The 24,693-nt window shown below is 31.3% G+C and overlaps 1 protein-coding gene across 15 annotated transcripts in view; it reads right to left on the reverse strand.

Moving 5' to 3' along the window:
* LOC140049977 (guanine nucleotide exchange factor DBS-like) overlaps positions 1–23,642 on the reverse strand; it is a 47,965-nt gene extending 24,323 nt beyond the window's left edge. Inside the window, exons 1-14 of one of the 15 annotated variants that reach the window (XM_072094953.1) lie at positions 23,627–23,642; positions 22,388–22,434; positions 8,629–8,718; positions 8,109–8,223; positions 7,819–7,842; positions 6,667–6,757; positions 6,022–6,135; positions 5,582–5,698; positions 5,010–5,284; positions 4,736–4,756; positions 3,849–3,963; positions 3,612–3,731; positions 1,473–1,664; positions 1,123–1,314 (exon numbers count right to left, since the gene is read on the reverse strand). In XM_072094953.1, coding sequence (XP_071951054.1) covers positions 1,123–1,314; positions 1,473–1,664; positions 3,612–3,731; positions 3,849–3,963; positions 4,736–4,756; positions 5,010–5,284; positions 5,582–5,698; positions 6,022–6,135; positions 6,667–6,757; positions 7,819–7,842; positions 8,109–8,223; positions 8,629–8,695 — 1,443 coding nt within the window. In that variant the 5' untranslated portion in view covers positions 8,696–8,718; positions 22,388–22,434; positions 23,627–23,642. Of the gene's footprint in view, positions 1–1,122; positions 1,315–1,472; positions 1,665–3,611; positions 3,732–3,848; positions 3,964–4,735; positions 4,757–5,009; positions 5,285–5,581; positions 5,699–6,021; positions 6,136–6,666; positions 6,758–7,818; positions 7,843–8,108; positions 8,224–8,628; positions 8,719–9,969; positions 10,231–11,569; positions 12,440–13,716; positions 13,850–20,284; positions 20,388–22,387; positions 23,161–23,626 lie in introns of those variants that run through there. The other 14 variants (XM_072094948.1, XM_072094942.1, XM_072094944.1 and 11 more) reach the window with 14 other exon arrangements.
* Between the last annotated feature and the right edge of the window lie 1,051 nt (positions 23,643–24,693).

Genomic DNA, 24,693 nt, shown 5'->3' on the forward strand with positions numbered 1-24,693 from the left:
TTTATTCAATCGAAACCAACAGCGATAATTACCGCCACTAACAGGTTTGATACAAACAAAGCCAGGACTGTTTAAAGCACCTTGATTGGTCCTAACATTGATCAAGGGCTTCTCTCGTCCAGTGCCCACCTTGGCAAGAGGTCTGAGGCAGATACTAGATGCAGGGGCTGCCATAAGAGTCAGCAGTGCTGATTTCAAATGCCTAACGGGACCCCAGCTCCGTATACAGCACCCGTTATTCCCAGATGGTCTCCCATCCAAGCTCTAACCAGGCACAACGTCGCTTAACTTCGCTGATCTGACGAGAACCGGTGTTTGAACGTGGTAAAGCCACATTTCATAGATAAGACATTCATGTTTTTGCATTTCCTAAGTATACTAAAAACATGAATTAATTTTACTTGGATTACCAATCATGTTATGATCCTTTAAATGCTGTCCTATTAAGCATCTACTATGTTCAACAATACGTTGGTAGGTGTCGACATGTACATCCAACATAACTTGCATCACACAAGTCACATTTAAATTTAAACACAACACATTGTTGACTTATAATAGTTGGTTTCTTTTTCGACTTTCCTAATGTTATCTTTAACTTTTTTTAATTTTTTACCTCTATTGTTGAACATAGTAGATGCTTAATAGGACAGCATTTAAAGGATCATAACATGATTGTTAATCCAAGTAAAATTAATTCATGTTTTAGTATACTTAGGAAATGCAAAAACAAATTTATCTATGAAATGTTGTATATCAGACAATTAAAACCTAGTCTTAATAAAAAAAGTGACTCTGTAAAAGCTAAGCTTTTCACTTGACAGGATGTAAAGACAATAGGTCTTTTGTTATTTAAACTTTGACCCTTGGCTTGTGCTATTTAATTAGTTGTTGTTTTAAATGTTATTCATTGGACTTGATAATGACTCCATGATGGAGTCGAAACGTCGTTCTTTTTTAAGCGTTATTTTTATATTATATATAATATTATAGGATGATGATGTTTTTTGATGATCATCATGATTATAATGGTGATAGCAATAACATGGTCATAATCAATTCCAAATTGAAAGATATGGATGATATGATTAAATTTCCATAAAAAAATTATTATATAGTTACCGATAATTCTGAGTTAAGGATGTCCGAGAACATTGTGTGGAATTCTTTAGGATTGCTGAGTTTGAGTTCCTTACAGTTTTCAAGGTATGCATCAATGTTTTTTAACCCCTGGTCAACCCCTTCCTTTGTCTGACATGTGTCAATGTCTTGTGAGGCTAGTACTTCCATTCCTTTTGAACACCATTGTTGGGCCTATAATTGAGTAAACATTAAATTACTGAATATGTACATGAAGAGGAAAAATTGGATTCAACAAATGACAACATGTGTGCATATTATGTGTTTGTTAAACAGAAGATAGAAAATGATATATTCTAGGGAATAGCTCAAACTACTAACTGAATAAGTACCTTATGTATCCTTTGATGTAATTCTAATGATTTGCTTAACACAATTGTTCTTGTAAGTGTTTTCCTTTCAATTTCTTCAATTAATTCTGAAATGTCTTCACACTTTGGTCGGATACAATCTCCAGCATAGTTTTCCTGAGTTATCAGCTCTATACCCTCACTACGAAGTTTTTCTGCAGATTCAAATGCAGGCTGAAAAACAAAAACAAAAATTATAAAAAAATTACTCAAAAACTGAATGAAGTACTGTACTTGGCAAAATATATCAATCATTAAACATTACTAGAGGCTGAGCTCGCTTCGCTCGCTCCCCCTCTAGGAAGTGTAGACGATGGTTCTCGGAATGATAATGTTCTCATTATACGTTTTCTGTCGGTTACCATTATTGAAAATGCTTGACATTCGTAAAACTAAACTACTTTGTTTCACAGTGTTTTAGATGATTAATAACATTTTAAAGTATAGTTTTTATTGTTTGGTAGGGCCCTTTGGGGAGGCGGAGGTCATTTGAGGGAGGTGCTTATTCGAGGGATATATGTTAAATTTTTTAGTTTCAATAATATGGTAACATTTATAATCAAATGAAATCTTCTAATAGATATGAAAACTGGTAAAAAAGAATAACAAATTCTAGGTAAATTGTAGATAACAGTGCGATGAATTCCACTACAAATAGTATAATTGTTGTGTTATTATAAATATGTGGATGGACGTTTATTAGATAGTTGGGTTGGGGGGGGGGGGGTTATTATTCAAAGTGATGTTTTATTGGAGAGGCGTTTATTTAAATGAATACCATCCTAATAATTATTAATACATTATTTAATTTAATCATCTTTTGAAACTAACTGCCGTGACAGAGTGGGCCCAAGAAGAAGACATTACGGCTTGCAACATGGGCAGACATCTCGGTCCTAACGGGACACAGGAAGATAGCCTACAGTTATTCCTGCAAGCTTACTCAATAAAACTCAGCTATCGGGATTTCACTCGAAAAATGTCTTATCATCAAATCTCCCTATGTAATTTTATAATACTATTCCCCACAATATATTCTGATTCTTTTAATATTTAATTTGATCTTTATTAATTTGCAGTATAATTTCTATTATTTAACTACTGTACCTTCACACATGCGCGATATGTTTTAAAATAAACAAAAAACTGAAATGGCTATGACTAATGGCCAACTTAAGCTCCAGTCCTACTATCTGATTTTTTTTTGTCTTCCAAAGGGACACTGTATTGATTGATGGAAAGTGCCTTTTTCCAGTCACCTTTAGGGTCAAATCTATTATTTTAACTGCTCCCTTGTGTATAAAAGAGAGAAAATATTTGAAACCAGGTTGTTGCAAGGTGAACTTATCTTAAACCCGGAAATTACTTTGACCGGAAAGAATTGAAATTGAGATGAAAATCTAATGTTGAAATCATAAATTTTGTTAAAAAACTCTTTATAATATCTTCCTAAGATAGAAATATGGAACAATAGCGTCGATGTAAACACTAATGTTATCAAATCTACGTTTCGCGGTACATCTCAGATAGATAAGGTAGGTATCCAAGGCGGAGATTTGTACCGAAGTTTTTGCATTGTGCTCGCCTATGTCAGAATTAACCATAATTTATATATAGATTCGGAGAGAGAGGGCTCACTACTTCATATTTTGTTAGGGTAAAATGGGGGAGGGATAACCTGCAACTTGCAGCCTACTGGGCTGAATTGCGCAAAGTGGTGTTCAAGACACATACCACAACTTTCTTCTCCTTTAAGGGTCCCCTCATGTCGACTGCTGCCCTCAAATGGCGTGTTATTTAATATTTCGTAGGAAAGATACAGGTTAGTTAAAAGAATACAAATTTTCCCTTTTTTTATTTGTGAAGTTATTAATGAACCGATTTTGGTATATTTACACTGAAAAATTCAGAATGGTAACTTCAAAATTGTAGGCGTTATCGTGCTAACATACAAACAAAGCACGTACTATAAATTTAATATACTAAATGACAATTTGTTTCTGGTTTAAGGAGGACCAAATGCGTACTTCATTTTAATTACAAATTAATCAAATATAGAGGTGGCTAAATTGGAATGTTTTAATAAACTGTAAAATTAACTGAATCAGAAAGTGAACTTACGTGTGTATTTCCTTCAAATTCATTGTGTAATGTTGATAATCTCTCAACTGAAGCAACTGAGTCTCCAAGCTCATTAGCATCATTGATTTTGTATAGGTAATTATCAAGAACTAATTTCACCTATAAACATCAAACATTGTCATATGAAATATGGTAAGTTTATCATAAATTGTTTTTAGTTTCCTATATTCAACCTCATATTATAATTCCATTATACTACACAGTTATTTCACAAACCTGTTTAAATTGATAATCAAACCTTCTGTAGTCAACACACTGCATCAGCTTAATCTTGTGTCCATCCCAAAACACATCAAATGATTTCTCCGTTTCTTCTAATTGCACTAATAATCTTTAAGAAAAAATACATAACTTCTTGAACAAATATTAATGATAATAAATCAACAAACCTGAATGCATAAATAATAGGCATAAATTAACTAACTACTGAAACTAAAACTTAACTAAATAATTGAGTTCAGATAATTATAATACCAAATGGAAATGGCATTTTTATAAATGCTGCATGCATTACATAGTATTAACACAGTATACATATATATATAATATACACATTTTAAAAACACATTTGAAGCTTTCATAATTATTCATATCTTATATCACAAAACAATACCAAAGAACAACAAAGAAGAATTTATTATTAATTTAAAATCACAAACAAAATACCACTGTAAACAAAAATTAAAAGCCCTATTTTTGCATAAAGTATAATAGTATGTCCACTGTTTGTATTTTTGAGTCTCAAAACCATCATCTGCAATTAGCAGAATATGAAATCAAGAAATACCAGACTTTGCAAGTTAACATCAGGTAATAATGCCAATAAATCACTTTATAGAAGCTGATGACAAAATTGGTAATTGTAAAAAGTTTGTAAAATGTTGTAATAATGAGGCTTTTAACATTAGCATTATGAGTACTTTTAAAACTGTACTGCCCTCGCATTCTTAGTCTACAAAATAACTTTTAAGTTTTTTAACTTGGATAAAATGTAAAACATAATAAAATGGCATGAATTTCTGCAACTAAATGAATGAAACTGTATAAAATAATAGCATGCAAAGATTAACACTAAACATATTGTTACATTCACTAATACTTACTTATTCTGAATATCTCCAGCACTTTCAGATTTAAAAATTAAAATAAATAATGTAACATTAACATTGAAGTATCAAGCAGATAGTTAATTATAACCAAAAAAAATAGCCTCCTTAATAAAGCAGGCAAAAAACCTTATATAGTCATTATGGGTTAGAAAACTCTTGACATGTTGGAACTGACAAATAACACTTTTTACCTATAAAACTAGTATATAGTTTTCTAGATCTAATAATTAAAAAACAACTTACATACATAAAAATGTAATAATAATACCTTTCAACAGCACAGACATTGGAGAGTTTATCTGGGTTGAGTTTAAAGGAAGCTGTGTCTTTGGAAGGCTTGCGTATACAACCAAGTAACGTTTCACCATGGCGCCTTGTACTTAGGATATCTTCTTTCATCTCATTATGTTTTACCGTGTGATCGTGTAACATCAACTTAGCTGCATCAAGATCATTTGGAAGCTCATGTTGGTTCATTTCATCAGATATTGCTTGCACAATTTTTGAAGTCTCATTGCAATTTGCTGCAAATCTCTCAATAGCCTTACATGAATAAAATAAACCAGGTGAAATTAAATGGTATATACAATCTAAATAAATTGCTTAGCACCTATACACACATCTATACATTAACTATTTATTTTTTTTTTTTTATATTTCTGGATAATGAATACACTACTGTATCTTGATAAAACTCTTGAAAAACATACCTGGTATGCAACTTATTATATTTTACTATTAAATTAGTTCTATTTCAATTAATGCACTGTACTTAAATATACAGCATATAAACATACTGTAATTTCTATTTTATGAAGAATACATGAAGGAAATTGTTACCATTCGATCCTCAATCCAAAGTTGTAGATTGAATCTTATTGTGCCTTTGAAATCAGTTGTTAGCTGTGAAGGGTCTATGTGTGAATGTAACTCTTCAACCGTATCAAGTAAAACCGTCTGAAGAAGTAATAACTTGTTACAGTAAATATAATATCATTTTCATAACATATGGTAATACTACAATCATGGTGTGTCACTACTATCAGAAATTTACATCCTAAATTGATTTTGAGCAGACTCTTTTAATTCAATTTAAAAAACTTTACAATTCCTTTGGTCATGGCAGGCTCACAAAAGTAGACAAATATCAGTAAAATAGAACATACAGTTGCACAACAACAAACATTGATATGATGAATGTGCAGTTATCAGTACCATTACTACAGTAATTAAAAAAAGATGAATTTTCAGGCTACAGTTAATAAGTATTAAGAGTATACCTTAAAGTTAAAATCATCTTTAACAAGACTATATCCGAAATCAGAGAATTTCCTTGCAAACCATCCACAAGGCTTGATGATATAGATGCACTGCATACTACCTGGAAATAAACCCTGAAATGGAAATAATGGAATAATGATTGAATACATCCATTATTTAGTGATTCTTCTGATTTGTTCTATGTTGTTTTTTGTTTAAAGTACAAGTATCTCTATATATTCTTTTTTAATTAGATTGATTACCTTAGGGTTTATTACTATGATACCTGTTATCATTGTTTCACTTTACTTGTACTATTTTTGAAGTGTGAAAAATTCAATAAAAGAAGAAGAAGAAAGAAAGCCTGTTGGTGAAATCTCTAAATTAGTTTAAACCATCTAGCATTAGTTGATTAGAATTTAAAAAAAAATAGTTTGACTCTTTCAATGGGAAAAATATAGAGAGATCATCAAAATACTGAATTCACTAATTTCTGGTTCCTGTACACACATCATGCTATGCGATAATATTCATTTCCTTGTTATAGTATTGAGTGTAAGAGAGGAGGTGTAGTGAAGCTATTGCTATTAATTGATAGCTTTCAGGGAAGCTGTAAGAAACATAATTAATCATGATAGAAGCATTCTAAAGAAGTAGTAACATACCGATATCCTGTACAGAAGTGTCTTAACACTACTCCATGACTCATTCCGACGATCAGCTATTATTGCAAATCCTCTGTCAGCTTCAATCATACTATTAGACATTATCAGAAATGGAAAAAAGTGATAAGATTAGTGAACGCATTACGATGATGATCATGCCAGACATAATTTTGTGAATTTTTATTAAACTTACTCGCCAACACATTTGTTTGCAAAAGAAAGTTTGAAATTGGCCTACCAAGCTTTTCTTTTATGCAAAAGTTTACAGTATGCTATAAATCTGTTTTCTGCAATGCATATTTTGGAAGAGAAAGGGTCTGCTTGGATTTGGAAAGAAAGTTTTACTAATATTACAGAAACACTCCTTGCACAATTGCTTATATGAGTAAAACAGCTATTCTAAATACCCAACTGTAATGATACCAAATTAATCAAATGAGAAAAAAAGATTGTGTTATAATGATGATTATCTTATTGTGATGAAAGAATTTGAATAATTTGTTAATTGTGATTTTATTTTGATATCATCTGTTAGCACTGCGCTGCTTGCCTATGAAATTATGTGTTAAATTACTTCCTCTCAGGGCATGGCCACAACAAATATAGTGAGCTTTTATGGCTATTGCTAACGCCGCAAATGATGTTTTATCCAAAAAATAGTTTTTGTTTTTTAATTTAGCAGACCAATGAGTGGTACACATTAATAATGTTGGTATTCGTTCAATATGGTTTGCAGGTTTTAGCAATAACTACCTACAGACTATCTTCACTATGTCATGCAATTTGCTGTTAAAACAAGGTGATAGAATGAAAATATGCTCTCTTGAATATAAATAACCTATATGGTGAACAAGTAAGTGAACAGCATTAATCATGAATTCAGTATCGCAAGGGCTTGAGATGATTTTGTGTAAAAAAAGAAATAAGAATACAAAATAAATAAAACTGAACTCAGTATAAAGGGGAAAAAATGAAATATGAATGTTTTAAGGTATAAGAGTAAGTACTGTAGATTCAATGACTGTGAACAAGAAACAAAAATAAAACATGCACCAGAAAGATATAAAGATAAAGATTTTGTAAAGTAACTAAAATCACTAAAGATGAAAGTCAACCAATAAAAACAATAATAAATAAATTTCATGCAAGTACCTCTCCTCATAATTTCGAAGGAAGCTGCGATGTAATAGTCGACAAAATAACACAGAACTGCATGTTTATTTACTGAATGTATTTTAATATTAGTACAAATGAATTATTTCCAGAGTGAACAACCTGGTAATAGTTTGGAATGAAAAGATTTATTCATAAATTGAAATTAATATTTACATATTGATTTGGTCGTTAATTATTAAAGCATTTTAAGTTTAGTATCCTACTTAGTATATTAGATTAGTTTGTTTCCTTGTGTTCAAATACATCATGATGGCAGGCCTACATACCTGGGCACCCTTGTTAAATACATCATTAGTTGAACAAATCCATCATCAGAGAGAGCAGTAAACTTCTCTGTGTCTGGTAATGTGATGATTGGAAGACCTGCTGATGTTCGTCCTCCTGAAGTTTGACAGAAATTCATACATTATTATGGGTTTGTTTCAATTGAAATTTATCCATGCTTTTTAATGTGATTTCCCATAGTGTAATTGAATTGAAAGTATTGAATTTATTAAAAGGAAGAACTATTCTATTAAAAGTCATTTCAAAATAAACATCATTTCATTTGGTTTATTCAATAACAATGAAATGAAGCAGAAAATGACTTTATGGGGAAATGATAGAACAAATGCTTACTCCAATTCCAACAGATTGATTGATTGTTTACTGTTGTTACTGCTGTACCTGACAGGTACTGTAGGGCCAAACTATCCTTGATTGATTGATTGTTTACTGTTGTTATTACTGTACCTGACAGGTACTGTAGGGCCAAACTATCCTTTGATTGATTGATTAATTTCTTACCTGACAGATACCCAACTCCATCTTGCATAATCTGTGCCACATGTTTTATGCTCACCTCCATCTCCATTAATTTCTTTAGGTGATCATCGTCTACAAAAAGAAAAAAAAAATTAAACATTTTTAAAATTTCATTTCCAAATCAGATAGTAAAATAGTAAGCAAATAAACAATGTCAACAAGTAAAGTTGTTGTAACATCACAAAGTGATGTAAAACAAATTGGTCAAATGTTTGCCCTACTCTGATGTAATGTATTTAAGTACATTAGTAATACTTGAGGTTGTGCGTTAGAGTCCCACCCGAGTATTACTATTTTATATAATATGTACTTATATTACTTGTTATTATGTACTTATTATTAGTATAGTACAAATTACATTAGGGCAAACATCTGACCAACTCAACACCCTCACACAAGGCTACTTCACAGTACAGTAGGTACAAACATGTAAAATCAAAATATAAACAATTCTCATTATTTAATATTAATCAATAATTCGCGTCATTTGACATATAAATACTTTTTAGGATCGCAGCTGGGTTTCTGTCCTTTATGAAGACACTTGTTTACAAAATACAAATTGCAAAATGAGTCATGTCTAGTACAGTATTCCTTGGCAATTAGATGTTGTATACAGTAGATACTATGTTAAATCTCAAATGTGGGAACAATCCTTTATTTTATATATTATAATTAATTAACTCAGGTACTGTACAACTATAAGGAAATGTAACAGGAAGTTTGGGATTGGCAAACACAAACAGTGAATTCCGCACAATTAATTTGTATTTCTACAAGTCCTATACAGTACAGTAGTAATTTCAATTATTATATACAACTCTTAGTGTAGAAAATTGTACAATTTAAATCAGGATAATATTTGAAAGAGTTGAAAGATGATGTAGGCCTACTGTTAACGAGACATTAAGGCCAAGTTGAAGGCATTAAAATGATGAAAAAAAGGATTTTCCCCATTCAAATACAAAACATTCATTTTTGTTTTATTGGTTTCATATTGCACAATATGCCTATTCAGGCCCCAATTTACAAAAAAGTGAATGATCTAATTCAATCATTGAAATGGGAAAATAACCAAAATTAACCAATCCAATTAATTTGTGACATCACAACAACTGTTTAAGATTAACTTGACTATGTGACGGTTAGGTACAGTATATCCAATCTAACATAATGACTTAAAACAGATATTTCTATGATGCTAATTTTAAAAACAAAATCTATTTAACTTACAAAATAAATAAAGATGTTCCACCATTTTCAATTTATCAAACTGTTTTAATAAAATTAAAAATCAAATTTGATATTTGATACCAAACTTACTAATCCTTTTAGAGTATGAGCTTATCTCCTGTAAGGTGTTCCACTGGAAGAGGAAGCTAGCTAATGCTAATGTCCGGCTTAAAATATCTTGGAATAGAAACACGGGCACCATAATTATCCAAAATATTATATTCATTAAATTAGACAATACTATAAAAATTAATGCTTGTCAAATAATTCTGCATTTTATTAAGGCAGACATTTTTCTTTGAAGTAGATGGTGTACTTTCAATCCAGTACCTCAACTGTTGCTGTCATTTCTAACATAGATACAATATCATCTTCATGATCTAATTCCAGGATCTCAATCTTCAGATTAGTAATTCCAACAATGTTTTAATTAGCTCAATTCCTTTGAAACAAAATTGTACAAAAAGTGAAGATAATCTCAATTAGAATGAACCGTGAATAGAGAGAGTGTGCCTTATGTGTGGTTCTACTGTCTAATAAATCAACTATGATGGATCACTGACTAGCTACAGGAAGCTCACTAAATTCCTTCTCTTAGCAACAGACTTGGCAAGATCAGGGGTATCCATAAGACGTAATACAATTATTTCAATTACGAAATTACTTACAATACAGAATTATAATTTAAACAATTTCCTAAAATGGAATAACTTAAATAAAATAAATGTTCTGTAAATACAACTAATTAATATAACAAGATGTTATAAAGATTAACTCATAAATGAAATCACATCTACTGTATATGCCATATGCCTACAAATGTTATCAATTCAATCACCTGCCATAATTTAATATAGACATAATTAGAACAAAACGTAGAATAATGTTGGTTGAATAGAATCATTTTAATGTTGAACTACATGCATTGAGAATGCCCACGTTGTGAACATCTGTGTAAACAAAAGATTTGCAGCTAGTTTTGAAGGAACAAAATGATTTATGTTTGAAATGCCATAAACTGGTAGTAATGATTACCTTATTCTAACTAATTGTAATTTTTTAATATAAGACATACTGTCCTAAAAATAAAATATTGGACAAAATAATGACAATAAGATTGTATTATTATCATATACAGTATTCGTAAACCAACATAGTGTAAATTCTCAACTTTGCAGTGTAAAAGCATGGAGAAATTGGTCTACAACCTAAAGTACCAGTAAAATAATTCAGTATAATTCCTAAAGTCATAAACAGAAATACTGTAGTTGGAACAACAAGGTTAACTTATGACTGTGTTCTCCATTTTAACTAATTTATTCAAAAGATCTTATGCAAATGATCACATACAGTATGGTGTATGTCACAGCCCATTTTAACTAATTTATTCAAAAGATCTTATGCAGATGATCACATACAGTATGGTGTATAGTCACAGCCCATTTTAACTAATTTATTCAAAAGATCTTATGCAAATGATCACATACAGTATGGTGTATGTCACAGCCCATCCACCAAAGAGTGCACTACTAGATCTTATGCAAATAATCACATACAGTATGGTGTATGTCACATTGCTAAGGGGTGTCACGAAAGCTCAGACCACGAAAGCTCAGACCCCCTAAGACCTAAGATCACGAAAGCTAAGACCCAACACCTAAGATTACAAATATTTATCTTTCGCACCTGCCTTGTATTTTAACTCCCAACATTTATTCTGAATACCACACCTTAGAATTGGCACTTTCATGAAAAAGAATCACATAAAAAGTAACAAATACATTTTTAAATTGATGATTTTACAGACGTTTTTCTCGCACACAAAATGACTAGCCTACAGTACAGTAGGCCTACCCCATGGGCCATGTTCAATGTTTTTGTTTCTATGGAACGTCAAAAGAGCAAAAATTATATAGAGGGCTGAAAACTCTGTGGAGTCCATCTACAGTGTGGATGGAACAATGTAAAATTAAAATTGTAATGATAATAGTATAATCATGCAAGTACGAAGAAATAAATACTGGCAAATAAATGTTAACTTAAAAGTTTTTTTGTTTCGTTTTCTTTCTGTTTTTATACTTGTACTATTATTGTTGCTCTTTTGGCGCTCCATAGAAACAAAAACATTGAGCGGGGAGCTCGAGGAGTTACATTACAGTATACAAAGAAACACGCCTGTAAAATCATCAATTTAAAAGATTTATTTATTTGTTATTATGTGTTTCTCCTTCTGAAAGTACTTATAAGTCCTAATTTTAAAGTGTGGTGTTCAGGATAAAGTTAGTCAACAAATTTGGAGTCAAAATACAAGAAAGGCAGGTGCGTAAGAAAAACATCCTCTGAAGCAACACAATGGAGTAAATATATACCAACAAACAACCCGTCAAGTTTGTTTGTTGTAAAGAAAAAATATACATTTACTCAACGGGCGAAAATAATGTGAGTTTATCTATGTTTTGCGGTAGTATTAAATTATATTTATGGTAATAAATGAAACCTACTGTGTTTAAAATTATGTATGGATAAACAAGTATTGTTTTTAAGCTGTAGTATATCTTAGTATTTGTAATCTTAGGTGTTGGGTCTTAGCTTTCGTGATCTTAGGTCTTAGACTTAGGGGGTCTGAGCTTTCGTGGTCTGAGCTTTCGTGACACCCCATTGCTAAGCCCATCCACCAAAGAGTGCACTACTAGATCTTATGCAAATGATCACATACAGTATGGTGTATGTCACAGCCCATCCACCAAAGAGTGCACTACTAGATCTTATGCAAATGATCACATACAGTATGGTGTATGTCACAGCCCATCCACCAAAGAGTGCACTACTAGATCTTATGCAGATGATCACATACAGTATGGTGTATGTCACAGCCCATCCACCAAAGAGTGCACTATACACATTTGAATGTGAAGAATAACAGTTTTTTTTTTACTATCCTAAAACAAATACAAATCAAACTGTATCAAAGGCTTAATAAGAGGCATATTATAAACAAATTGGATGGATGTCATAAAGTTCAAGTCTACCTTTGCTCTCTTTTTACAATTCCTGTATCATCAGAAATCAAAGTATTGGTGGAAAGCTACTTCAAATGGAACTGTAAACTTAAAAATAACAAAACAACTAATACAACAATACTGTTGTTATTTTCAAGGTTTATAATCAAGCAGGACATCAATAGGCACCTATTTTAATATGGCTCCAAGAATATTTTGAGAAACAATTAAAAAGAAACAGTTTCAATACTATGAAATGATGATTATACTATCAATAATCTATTAAATTGATCAGTGAAAACGTACACATTTACAAATTATACCAGAATGCAGTTATACAAACTCACTGTATTACAAATTTTTCATTGAAGTTTTATGCTGGTGGTGTACAGGAGTCAATCAAATTATCACTCAAATTAACTACTAGTGATAATATTTGCTGAAGGAGGGAAAACTAGTTGGCAAATGGGTAGATTAAAACAGAGAGGTATACAAATATAATATTATTTATATATACAGTATTATTTTATACTTCCCTGATTAAAAACTGGAACTTAAAATTTACGCCTACCGTTTATCCAATTCAATATAAACAAATTGTATGCAAGAATATTGCTGGTAACAAAAATTTTAAAGGCTAAAGCTGTATTATAAAATTATTTCAATATTGAAATAATTTTTCAAAATGGGTTTAGGATGAGAAATAAACAATTTATTTTATATTTAGCAAATCAGAAACTATCTATAATCAATAGATTCCAAATCAATTGAAATAAGATTTTAAAAAATGAACATTGGCACTGATATAATTAAACACTACACAGAAACAATATATTACCTCATTAGAACCAAAAACATTCCAGTACTACTAATATCCTTGTTATAATATTCCAATTCTAAAATGTCACACCATCTACATGTATTGATATTTGGCATATAAACCAAAAACATTAAACTGTTTAAAGTATACTGTCGTATAATAATAGGTAAAGTGATATTGACAATAGGCGTGTATACTATGATCAGTGAAGCATGAAGACTGAATCATTCAATGAAGTCCTTTTATTATTAACGCCAACATGCCGAGTATTAACTATAATCAATACAATAGCACTATATTGCAACATGTGGTAGTTGAATAAAAAAACAATATTGTCAGATTTGATAGATATTACTTTGACGACAATAATTCCACTAAATGAAATAACAACACAGTCTGACAACTCATCTAAACATTTTGAAAAATGGTCTCTACAGTGGCAGAAAATGATATAATTGATGAATGATTGTCATGCTGGAAAAATAAAGCATTTAACTAATTGTACTTTTATATTTGCATCCTATAGGCTACCAATGTTATAGCTAGGATTGTAGTATTTATATTGGCATCCTATAGGCTACCAATGTTATATAGCTAGGATTGTAGTATTTATATTTGCATCCTATAGGCTATCAATGTTATAGCTAGGATTGTAGTATTTATATTTGCATCCTATAGGCTTCCAATGTTATAGCTAGGATTGTAGTATTTATATTTGCATCCTATAGGCTTCCAATGTTATAGCTAGGTTTGTAGTATTTATATTTGCATCCTATAGGCTACCAATGTTATAGCTAGGATTGTAGTATTTATATTTACATCCTATAGGCCATCAATGTTATAGCTAGGATTGTAGTATTCATATTTGCATCCTATAGGCTTCCAATGTTATAGCTAGGATTGTAGTATTTATATTTGCATCCTATAGGCTACCAATGTTATAGCTAGGATTGTAGTATTTATATTTGCATCCTATAGGCTACCAATGTTATAGCTAGGATTGTAGTATTTATATTTGCATCCTATAGGCTACCAATGTTATAGCTAGGATTGTAGTATTTATATTTGCATCCTATAGGCTACCAATGTTATAGCTAGGATTGTAGTATTTATATTTACATCCTATAGGCTTCCAATGTTATAGCTAGGATTGTAGTATTTATATTTGCATCCTATAGGCTACCAATGTTATAGCTAGGATTGTAGTATTTATATTTACATCCTATAGGCTATCAATGTTATAGCTAGGATTGTAGTATTTATATTTGCATCCTATAGGCTTCCAATGTTATAGCTAGGATTGTAGTATTTATATTTGCATCCTATAGGCTTCCAATGTTATAGCTAGGATTGTAGTATTTATATTTGCATCCTATAGGCTACCAATGTTATAGCTAGGATTGTAGTATTTATATTTGCATCCTATAGGCTTCCAATGTTATAGCTAGGATTGTAGTATTTATATTTGCATCCTATAGGCTACCAATGTTATAGCTAGGATTGTAGTATTTATATTTGCATCCTATAGCTTCCAATTTTAAAGTGTGGTGTTCAGGATAAAGTTAGTCAACAAATTTGGAGTCAAAATACAAGAAAGGCAGGTGCGTAAGAAAAACATCCTCTGAACCAACACAATGGAGTAAATATATACCAACAAACAACCCGTCAAGTTTGTTTGTTGTAAAGAAAAAATATACATTTACTCAACGGGCGAAAATAATGTGAGTTTATCTATGTTTTGCGGTAGTATTAAATTATATTTATGGTAATAAATTAAACCTACTGTGTTTAAAATTATGTATGGATAAACAAGTATTGTCTTTAAGCTGTAGTATATCTTAGTATTTGTAATCTTAGGTGTTGGGTCTTAGCTTTCGTGATCTTAGGTCTTAGGGGGTCTGGCTTTCGTGGTCTTAGGTTTCGTGACACCCGCTACAAATGTTATATAGCTAGGATTGTAGTATTTATATTTGCATCCTATAGGCTACCAATGTTATAGCTAGGATTGTAATATTTATATTTGGGTGTCACGAAACCTAAGACCACGAAAGCTAAGACCCCCTAAGACCTAAGATCACGAAAGCTAAGACCCAACACCTAAGATTACAAATATTTATCTTTCGCACCTGCCTTGTATTTTAACTCCCAACATTTATTCTGAATACCGCACCTTAGAATTGGCACTTTCATGAAAAAGAATCACATAAAAAGTAACAAATACATTTTTAAATTGATGATTTTACAGACGTTTTTCTCGCACACAAAATGACTAGCCTACAGTACAGTAGGCCTACCCCATGTTCAATGTTTTTGTTTCTATGGAACGTCAAAAGAGCAAAAATTATATAGAGAGCTGAAAACTCTGTGGAGTCCATCTACAGTGTGGATGGAACAATGTAAAATTAAAATTGTAATGATAATAGTATAATCATGCAAGTACAAAGAAATAAATACTGGCAAATAAATTTTAATTTAAAAATCATGATAAGTTTTTTTGTTTCGTTTTCTTTCTGTTTTTATACTTGTACTATTATTGTTGCTCTTTTGGCGCTCCATAGAAACAAAAACATTGAGCATGGGGAGCTCGAGGAGTTACATTACATGTATACAAAGAAACACATCTGTAAAATCATCACTTTAAAGGATTTATTTATTTGTTATTATGTGTTTCTCCTTCTGAAAGTACTTATAAGTCCTAATTTTAAAGTGTGGTGTTCAGGATAATGTTAGTCAACAAATTTGGAGTCAAAATACAAGAAAGGCAGGTGCGTAAGAAAAACATCCTCTGAACCAACACAATGGAGTAAATATATACCAACAAACAACCCGTCAAGTTTGTTTGTTGTAAAGAAAAAATATACATTTACTCAACGGGCGAAAATAATGTGAGTTTATCTATGTTTTGCGGTAGTATTAAATTATATTTATGGTAATAAATGAAACCTAATGTGTTTAAAATTATGTATGGATAAACAAGTATTGTTTTTAAGCTGTAGTATATCTTAGTATTTGTAATCTTAGGTGTTGGGTCTTAGCTTTCGTGATCTTAGGTCTTAGGGGGTCTTAGCTTTCGTGGTCTTAGGTTTCGTGACACCCATTTATATTTGCATCCTATAGGCTTCCCATGTTATAGCTAGGATTGTAGTATTTATATTTACATCCTATAGGCTTCCAATGTTATAGCTAGGATTGTAGTATTTATATTTACATCCTATAGGCTATCAATGTTATATAGCTAGGATTGTAGTATTTATATTTGCATCCTATAGGCTACCAATGTTATAGCTAGGATTGTAGTATTTATATTTGCATCCTATAGGCTTCCAATGTTATAGCTAGGATTGTAGTATTTATATTTACATCCTATAGGCTTCCAATGTTATAGCTAGGATTGTAGTATTTATATTTGCATCCTATAGGCTACCAATGTTATAGTTAGGATTGTAGTATAATATGCTAATTACAAATGTATGATATATGCTTCAATAATTGAATCGTTTTTTATTTTTTTAGAATTTAAAATTGTATTCACAAAATGAAACAAATTTGTTGACAAAAACTGAACTCAATGTGAACTTGTACAAAACCTAGCTTTGTCTAACCATTATGATCAGTGGTATAGAAAACCAAGGTTTAATACAATTCAAATCTTTATCTGAATACTGTTTACAACAATATAGTCTGGATTATGGCACTGTATCTAAATTCAAGAGCAAGTAAGGAATTCAAGTGTTCAAAACCAGCTGAATATTACTTTTATTTTTACTGCACTTCAGCACAATGAACCTAATTGGCCTTCATAAATATTAATAACATTTAATGTACTGAACTGTATAATATTAAATGTACTGTACTAATAATTAATAGTGACTGATGAATATATTGCTTTTAGGAGGCAATGACAAATTGCAGCCTCTCTTAAAACTTTGACTACCAAAAATATTACTGTGTTTTAAATAAACATATAATATCTCTATTATCTATAATATGTCACTAGCATAGCCTGCACATTGAATTTAAAATATAAAATATTACTGTGGTTTAAATAAACATATAATGTCTCTGTTACTAGCATAGCCTGCACATTGAATTTAAAATTGTATGTTTATTGATTCAATATTATTATTGAAATGTTGTTTAGGCTTAAAGATTAAGATATTGTCCAAAGAAGAACCTTAAAGGAGACATCTGCATCATTCCACCAATTCATCAGCTTTTAATTTGTCAGGAGTAATATCATAAAATAACTGCCCTATTCTGATTTAATTTAGGCCCCTGGAAAATTACAAATTTTAAAGCACAAAATGTCCAAAGTGTAGCAGGTGTTGATTCCCATGTGAGTCACTGACTGGATTCATTACATTATGGGGTTTGTCCGGTTGATAAAGGGTTTTAAAATGTGAATGCGTATAGATATGGAGGTGCCATGGATTGTGTGACCAGTACTACCTAGAACTAAGGGTGTTAGGGTTGTAAGTGAACAAGTTCCATTATGTATATCACATCTGATTATTGACATCAGTTTGAATAATCATGTGAGATGTATTTGGTAAATTAATGACAGCTTATTTAATACAAAAAACTATTTTAAAATTAAATATTCATGATAAAAATCAATTTTACAAACAAATCAAATAAAACTCACCCATAAACAAATGATTTTGACTTTCCATAGCAAATGGCAATATTTAAAATCAATGAGCTTTTATTTATAGTTTAAAATTAAATTTGTAACTTATATACTATATCAACACGTATAAAGTGCATTATTAAGTTTAAGGATATTTGGTGAATCACTTCATGTACAGGAAGATAGACAATCACAAGTCTTAATTTCATATTTGGTGAAGAAGACTATATTAGTCAAAAAGTACAATAATTAGTTTGTGTGACAAACTGTTTTCATACTGAAGAAGGGGTTATTCAATAATTAGTTTGTGTGACAAACTGTTTTCATACTGAAGAAGGGATTATTCAATAATTAGTTTGTGTGACAAACTGTTTTCATACTGAAGAAGGGTTATTCAATAATTTTAGTTTGTGTAACAAACTGTTTTCATACCGAAGAAGGGTTATTCAATAATTCTATCAATATTTCAGGATACTTGATGATGTTTTATCATTTTATAAATAGGCCTACTACAGTACTAGCATTTCACTATATTTCTGTACTTGGTATAAGTTATGTTCTGATTATCCTACAGGAAATAGAACATTGTTGAAATTAATTAATCTTATATTATACAAATATGATTAAGAATTAGAGACTGGAAAATCTACCTTTTGTTATCAGTGCTGTAGTTCCACTTGACCTAGATAAAGACAGGCCTACTCAATTCGTAGATTATCAATAATTAGTACTATCATCTACAAATGCCATGAAAAATACCATGTTTGAGTAACAGAATTTATAGTTTTAAATATACAAATTGTGGAAATTAGCCTGTAAACAAAATGTAATACAAACTCAAGCATTGAACTCTAACCCATATATTAATTTGTATAGGTCACAATGATTGTAGAATCAGGTGTGCTGCTACAGAAGCCCAACTCATCATCAACCCATTATTTATTTATTTGTTCTTTCTTTAAACTGAAATACACTTTCAATACAAATGTACTGATTTCCAAAGTGGTTCAGAATCAGGTGGGCTGCTACAGAAGCCCAACTCATCAACTCATTAGTATCTATAGTGTTTATTAGTAGTTGTCTGTATTACAGTACTGTATATCCAATTGCTTTCTAAAAGTTAAATGGTTTGTTCTACTGAACAAGAATGTAAAGTTTTCAAAAACACAGTCCCAATCGAACCCACAGTGTACTTGATTGAGAAGGAACACATCTTGAATGCATCTGTCAGTTTATAGATCTGTTTAACATTTTAACAAATCAATAGAATAAAATATGAATAAGAATAACATAATTGACATTGACTTTCCTCACCTTCTTGCAGACTGAATAATCTATAGATTATCCCTCTATATAATCCCATGGTTACTAAACCATCCTTTTTAATCTGGCCTTTTTTAATCAATGTTTTGCACTCCATTTCTATTCATGTCAAACGTCTGTATTTTGAATAAGCCAATCTAACCAAGCATAATCATTACTCACTAATTCACAGTGCAATTATGAATGCCATAGTAACAGCCTGTGGTAAGATTGGATTTGTTGAACTGCAGTCTATGATTATATTCAATTAAAGTGCATACTGAATGATGGAATAGACTAAATGTATACATTGGGGTAAAACTTAATATAAATTATTGACCAATACACTGCAAATTACAACAGGTCTAGTACATGATTTAGAATACATACAAGAAATCATGCAGAAATATAGCTGTTATAGAAAGTTTGTTTTGTGTTCATCATATATTTTTATAGGCCTAATTGAAGAAAAAAAATGATTGATGGAGGAAGGAATTGTTATCAAGAAAGGCATATTAACACGATGGTACAACAGCTTTTCTAACAAGACTCACTACTACAAACAAGATGGAAGAGACTCACTACTACAAACAATTATGACAAAAAATTGTTTGTGAAAAAACAAACAATTACAAAATTACATCAGAAACTTACTCATTAAAGACCATTCTTCACCATCGATAGTTATCTGCTCAAATGGACTCTTGGCCCTACTGACTGGACGACTAGGAGGCCATTCCATAATCCATGGGATAAAATGTACAGTACTGTATGCCTAAACCATCAAAGAAATACTGTAACTAATAGCTAACATGGTCACTATAATCTGATAATCAATAATTAACAATACAATGTTGGAATGATATTGATAACCTATAGAGATCAGACAATTCAGTATTACACTGATAGAGGAACAACTATCAAGGTAAAGTGAATGATTGAATGACACTACTGAACAAAAACAAATCCCAAATATGACTGTTAAACGAACTTCTCCTAAATAAACCAATTAGTTTATCAACTATATAACATTATATGTAGGACTAAAACTTTATATTAACATCAATAACCAGGTAACAAGATTAATATGTCAGATGATTGAATCATGGAATAGTAAAAATGTAAAACTGAATATTACAATTGACCTACTACAATACAAACAAAACAATTGAGCACAATCACGCAGTATCAACAAGGTCTCAATCCTTATATTACCAGACTAACAGACTTAATAATTATTATAATAGTACACAGCGCTCTTCATCAAGTCACATCCGTGGATGTTAATGTGTTGTTAACCATGGTATATAACTCTAATAGTAATGGTCAGAGGTACTTGAATATAGCTAACTCTAATAGTAATGGTCAGAGGCACTTGAATATAGCTAACTCTAACTAATACTAATGGTCAGAGGTACTTGAATATAGCTAACTCTAATAGTAATGGTCAGAGGCACTTGAATATAGCTAACTCTAATACTAATAGTAATGGTCAAAGGTATTTGAATATAGCTAACTCAAATTGGTTTCAAATGTAAAATAGACAGATACAGTAGTGCGGGTGTCACGAAACCTAAGACCACAAAAGCTCAGACCCCCTAAGACCTAAGATCACGAAAGCTAAGACCCAACACCTAAGATTACAAATACTAAGATATACTACAGCTTAAAAACAATACTTGTTTATCCATACATAATTTTAAACACAGTAGGTTTCATTTATTACCATAAATATAATTAAATACTACCGCAAAACATAGATAAACTCACATTATTTTCGCCCGTTGAGTAAATGTATATTTTTTCCTTACAACAAACAAACTTGACAGGTTGTTTGTTGGTATATATTTACTCCATTGTGTTGCTTCAGAGGATGTTTTTCTTACGCACCTGCCTTTCTTGTATTTTGACTCCAAATTTGTTGACTAACTTTATCCTGAACACCACACTTTAAAATTAGGACTTATAAGTACTTTCAGAAGGAGAAACACATAATAACAAATAAATAAATCCTTTAAATTGATGATTTTACAGATGTGTTTCTTTGTATACTGTAATGTAACTCCTCGAGCTCCCCATGCTCAATGTTTTTGTTTCTATGGAGCGCCAAAAGAGCAACATAATAGTACAAGTATAAAAACAGAAAGAAAACGAAACAAAAAAACTTATCATGATTTTTAAATTAAAATTTATTTGCCAGTATTTATTTCTTCGTACTTGCATGATTATACTATTATCATTACAATTTTAATTTTACATTGTTCCATCCACACTGTAGATGGACTCCACAGAGTTTTCAGCCCTCTATATAATTTTTGCTCCTTTGACGTTCCATAGAAACAAAAACATTGAACATGGCCCATGGGGTAGGCCTACTGTACTGTAGGCTAGTCATTTTGTGTGCGAGAAAAACGTCTGTAAAATCATCAATTTAAAAATGTATTTGTTACTTTTTATGTGATTCTTTTTCATGAAAGTGCCAATTCTAAGGTGTGGTATTCAGAATAAATGTTGGGAGTTAAAATACAAGGCAGGTGCGAAAGATAAATATTTGTAATCTTAGGTCTTGGGTATTAGCTTTCGTGATCTTAGGTCTTAGGGGGTCTTCGCTTTCGTGGTCTTAGGTTTCGTGACACCCACAGTAGTGCCGCATCATATGTTTTTTGCATTGAAGGAAAAACAAGCTACAACCGCATTTGTAATTCTGAAAAAGAGAAAACAGAAACAAACCAAAAATCCAAAATAAGTTCAACTTACGTAGTCTGTAGCTGATAACTTGATCTTCATTATTTGTAGAATGTCTTCTGGAAAAACAGAGAGAATCAAACTCACTGAACGATGAACCAAAAAATGAAAGACTCATTTTGAACAAATAAATACCATGTGAAAATAAGAAATCATCTTCTGAAATTAAAAGCTTTAATCTCACAAGTTGTTTGCTGCATCTGAAGTCTCTTACTTCTATACAACACACTCAATATACACACAGTAAGTTTGGTCTATTAGTCTAACCTCACACAACATTAAAAAGCGAAATTGAGCTGTGGAAATACAGCTAGTTGAATTAATATAAAATATTCATCAATATTGCAATTGTTTATTATCAACAGAAACAACAAACAGTATTATGATAAACGTAGTTCATGAATTTCAAATTCTTCTCAATAGATGATCAAGGGCTGGTATTAATTCACTAGTAGCTAGGAAGGTCAAAAAAGTATTTGCAAACAGTTAATTGACACAGTTTTGAACAGAACACATACTTTTTTGATTACAAACAACACTATAGCAAAATATCTCAATACGACAGTAGAAGAATCCTAATATTATTAAGGGGACACATTAAGGGACCCGAAAAATTGTACCCTTGAAAGAGTTGGGTACAAATCCGAAATTGTCCTCATAATAATAGTGTTTTTGCAGGAAAAAACAAAAAAACATACCATGGATGTAATTATCAGGACTATCAAGAAATTAAGAGCTTGGTGGAGGGGGGCTGTTGGTGGTGGTTAGGTTGGTTGGCCGTAAGTTACAACATAATTATTACCTCTTGTTTCGCAAGAAATTGTGCTCTTAATTAATAGGGGTGGTAGGTGTAGAAAAGGGGGGTTCCACTACTGTCAATGTGTTTATAATAAAATAAAACAAATAAAAAAAAAACCAATAAAATAAAGGTGAAACAAAAGATAATAATTTTATTTAAACGAAACCACCCCGGTGGCCTTACGTCACTGATGACGATGTCACTTCAATGAATGCTAATTTAGTAATAATGAACTCTTTACTGGCTATCATACAATATTGAAATTCAAGGATTAATACAGGCCTACACAGACAGGTGGAACAATCAGCCGCGGCCGCTAGGCTTCTCAAAACAGTCCATTTTATCAGGGTGGCCACCGATGAAAACAAAATTACTACTACTACTACTAGGAGTAGTAGGTGGCAGCACAAAATTATGCCAGATTATGATATATATAAAAGTAGAACTTTTACTGTAGGTCCCCGGAACGTGCACCTTATTGAAATATGAAATTAAATATTAAGTCTCCAGCTAGCCCACCATGGTTGGGACAGGGCTAAGAATGAAAATAGAGCTTAATAGTCCCCGGAAATGCACTGCAATGAAATATAAGTCTTCGTCAGGACCAACTGAGTGCGAGCCAGTGAGGCATGCAATGCAAAATTTTAAACAGCGCGAGCATACAATACAAAAGCCTATTACCAATTGTAATATTTGTATAATTAATAAAACAATTACAATAATCAAGTTTTTATTTCGACTTCCTTTTGACTCCAAACTTGTTACTTATTGTGAATACCACACCTTAACCGATTCACCACGATAAGCGCTTAAAGCGCTCAAAAGGTTAAAAGTCAAGGTCATTGTAAACAAATTTTCAACAAAAAAAAAGTAAATCGAATTTACATGCGCAGTTTGCTGTGCATGAATCGTAACAACAAATTATACAAAATACTCACAACTTTTTTTTAAAAAATATGCTTCTAAATATATAAAAACAATTGTTGAAGTTAGTTTGAAAATAAAATTCGAAAATATAACCGTTTTTCGAAGCACGCTGTTCGAAACGCGACAGGCGCGTTGAATGAATCTAGGCCTAGACATACAACGTAAAATCGTCTAAAATCCATCTTTATTTCTAATAATCACTATTTTGAAGCTTGTATACAATAAATGTATAATAAATAAAGATTATGTATCAGTTACAGTGTCTAAATCGTCATATTTCCATGTAAAAATGTGATTTTTCTACCGGAGAAAAGTCGTGAAGATGTCCTCACAAGGGCCGCGCCATATTGTTTACCTTTGATTGTAATATGAACCCTGACATGTCAGATGCATTATGGGCATGAAATATTTGTTCAAACTCTGCGCAAAGGTCAGTTTATTGAAGCATAACTTTTGACAAACATTTTGATACCAAACTTGTTTTAATTTCATAAGTTTTCGACGCATTTTCGTCAAATTTTCTGCAAGCTACACGTCTAAAACAGCGGACTAAGCTCCCGAGGGATGCCGGTGCGCGTGGGAATCGCGAATT

The sequence above is a fragment of the Antedon mediterranea genome, chromosome 5 (assembly GCF_964355755.1).
Source record: "Antedon mediterranea chromosome 5, ecAntMedi1.1, whole genome shotgun sequence".
In the NCBI taxonomy this organism is placed as follows: Eukaryota; Metazoa; Echinodermata; class Crinoidea; order Comatulida; family Antedonidae; genus Antedon; species Antedon mediterranea.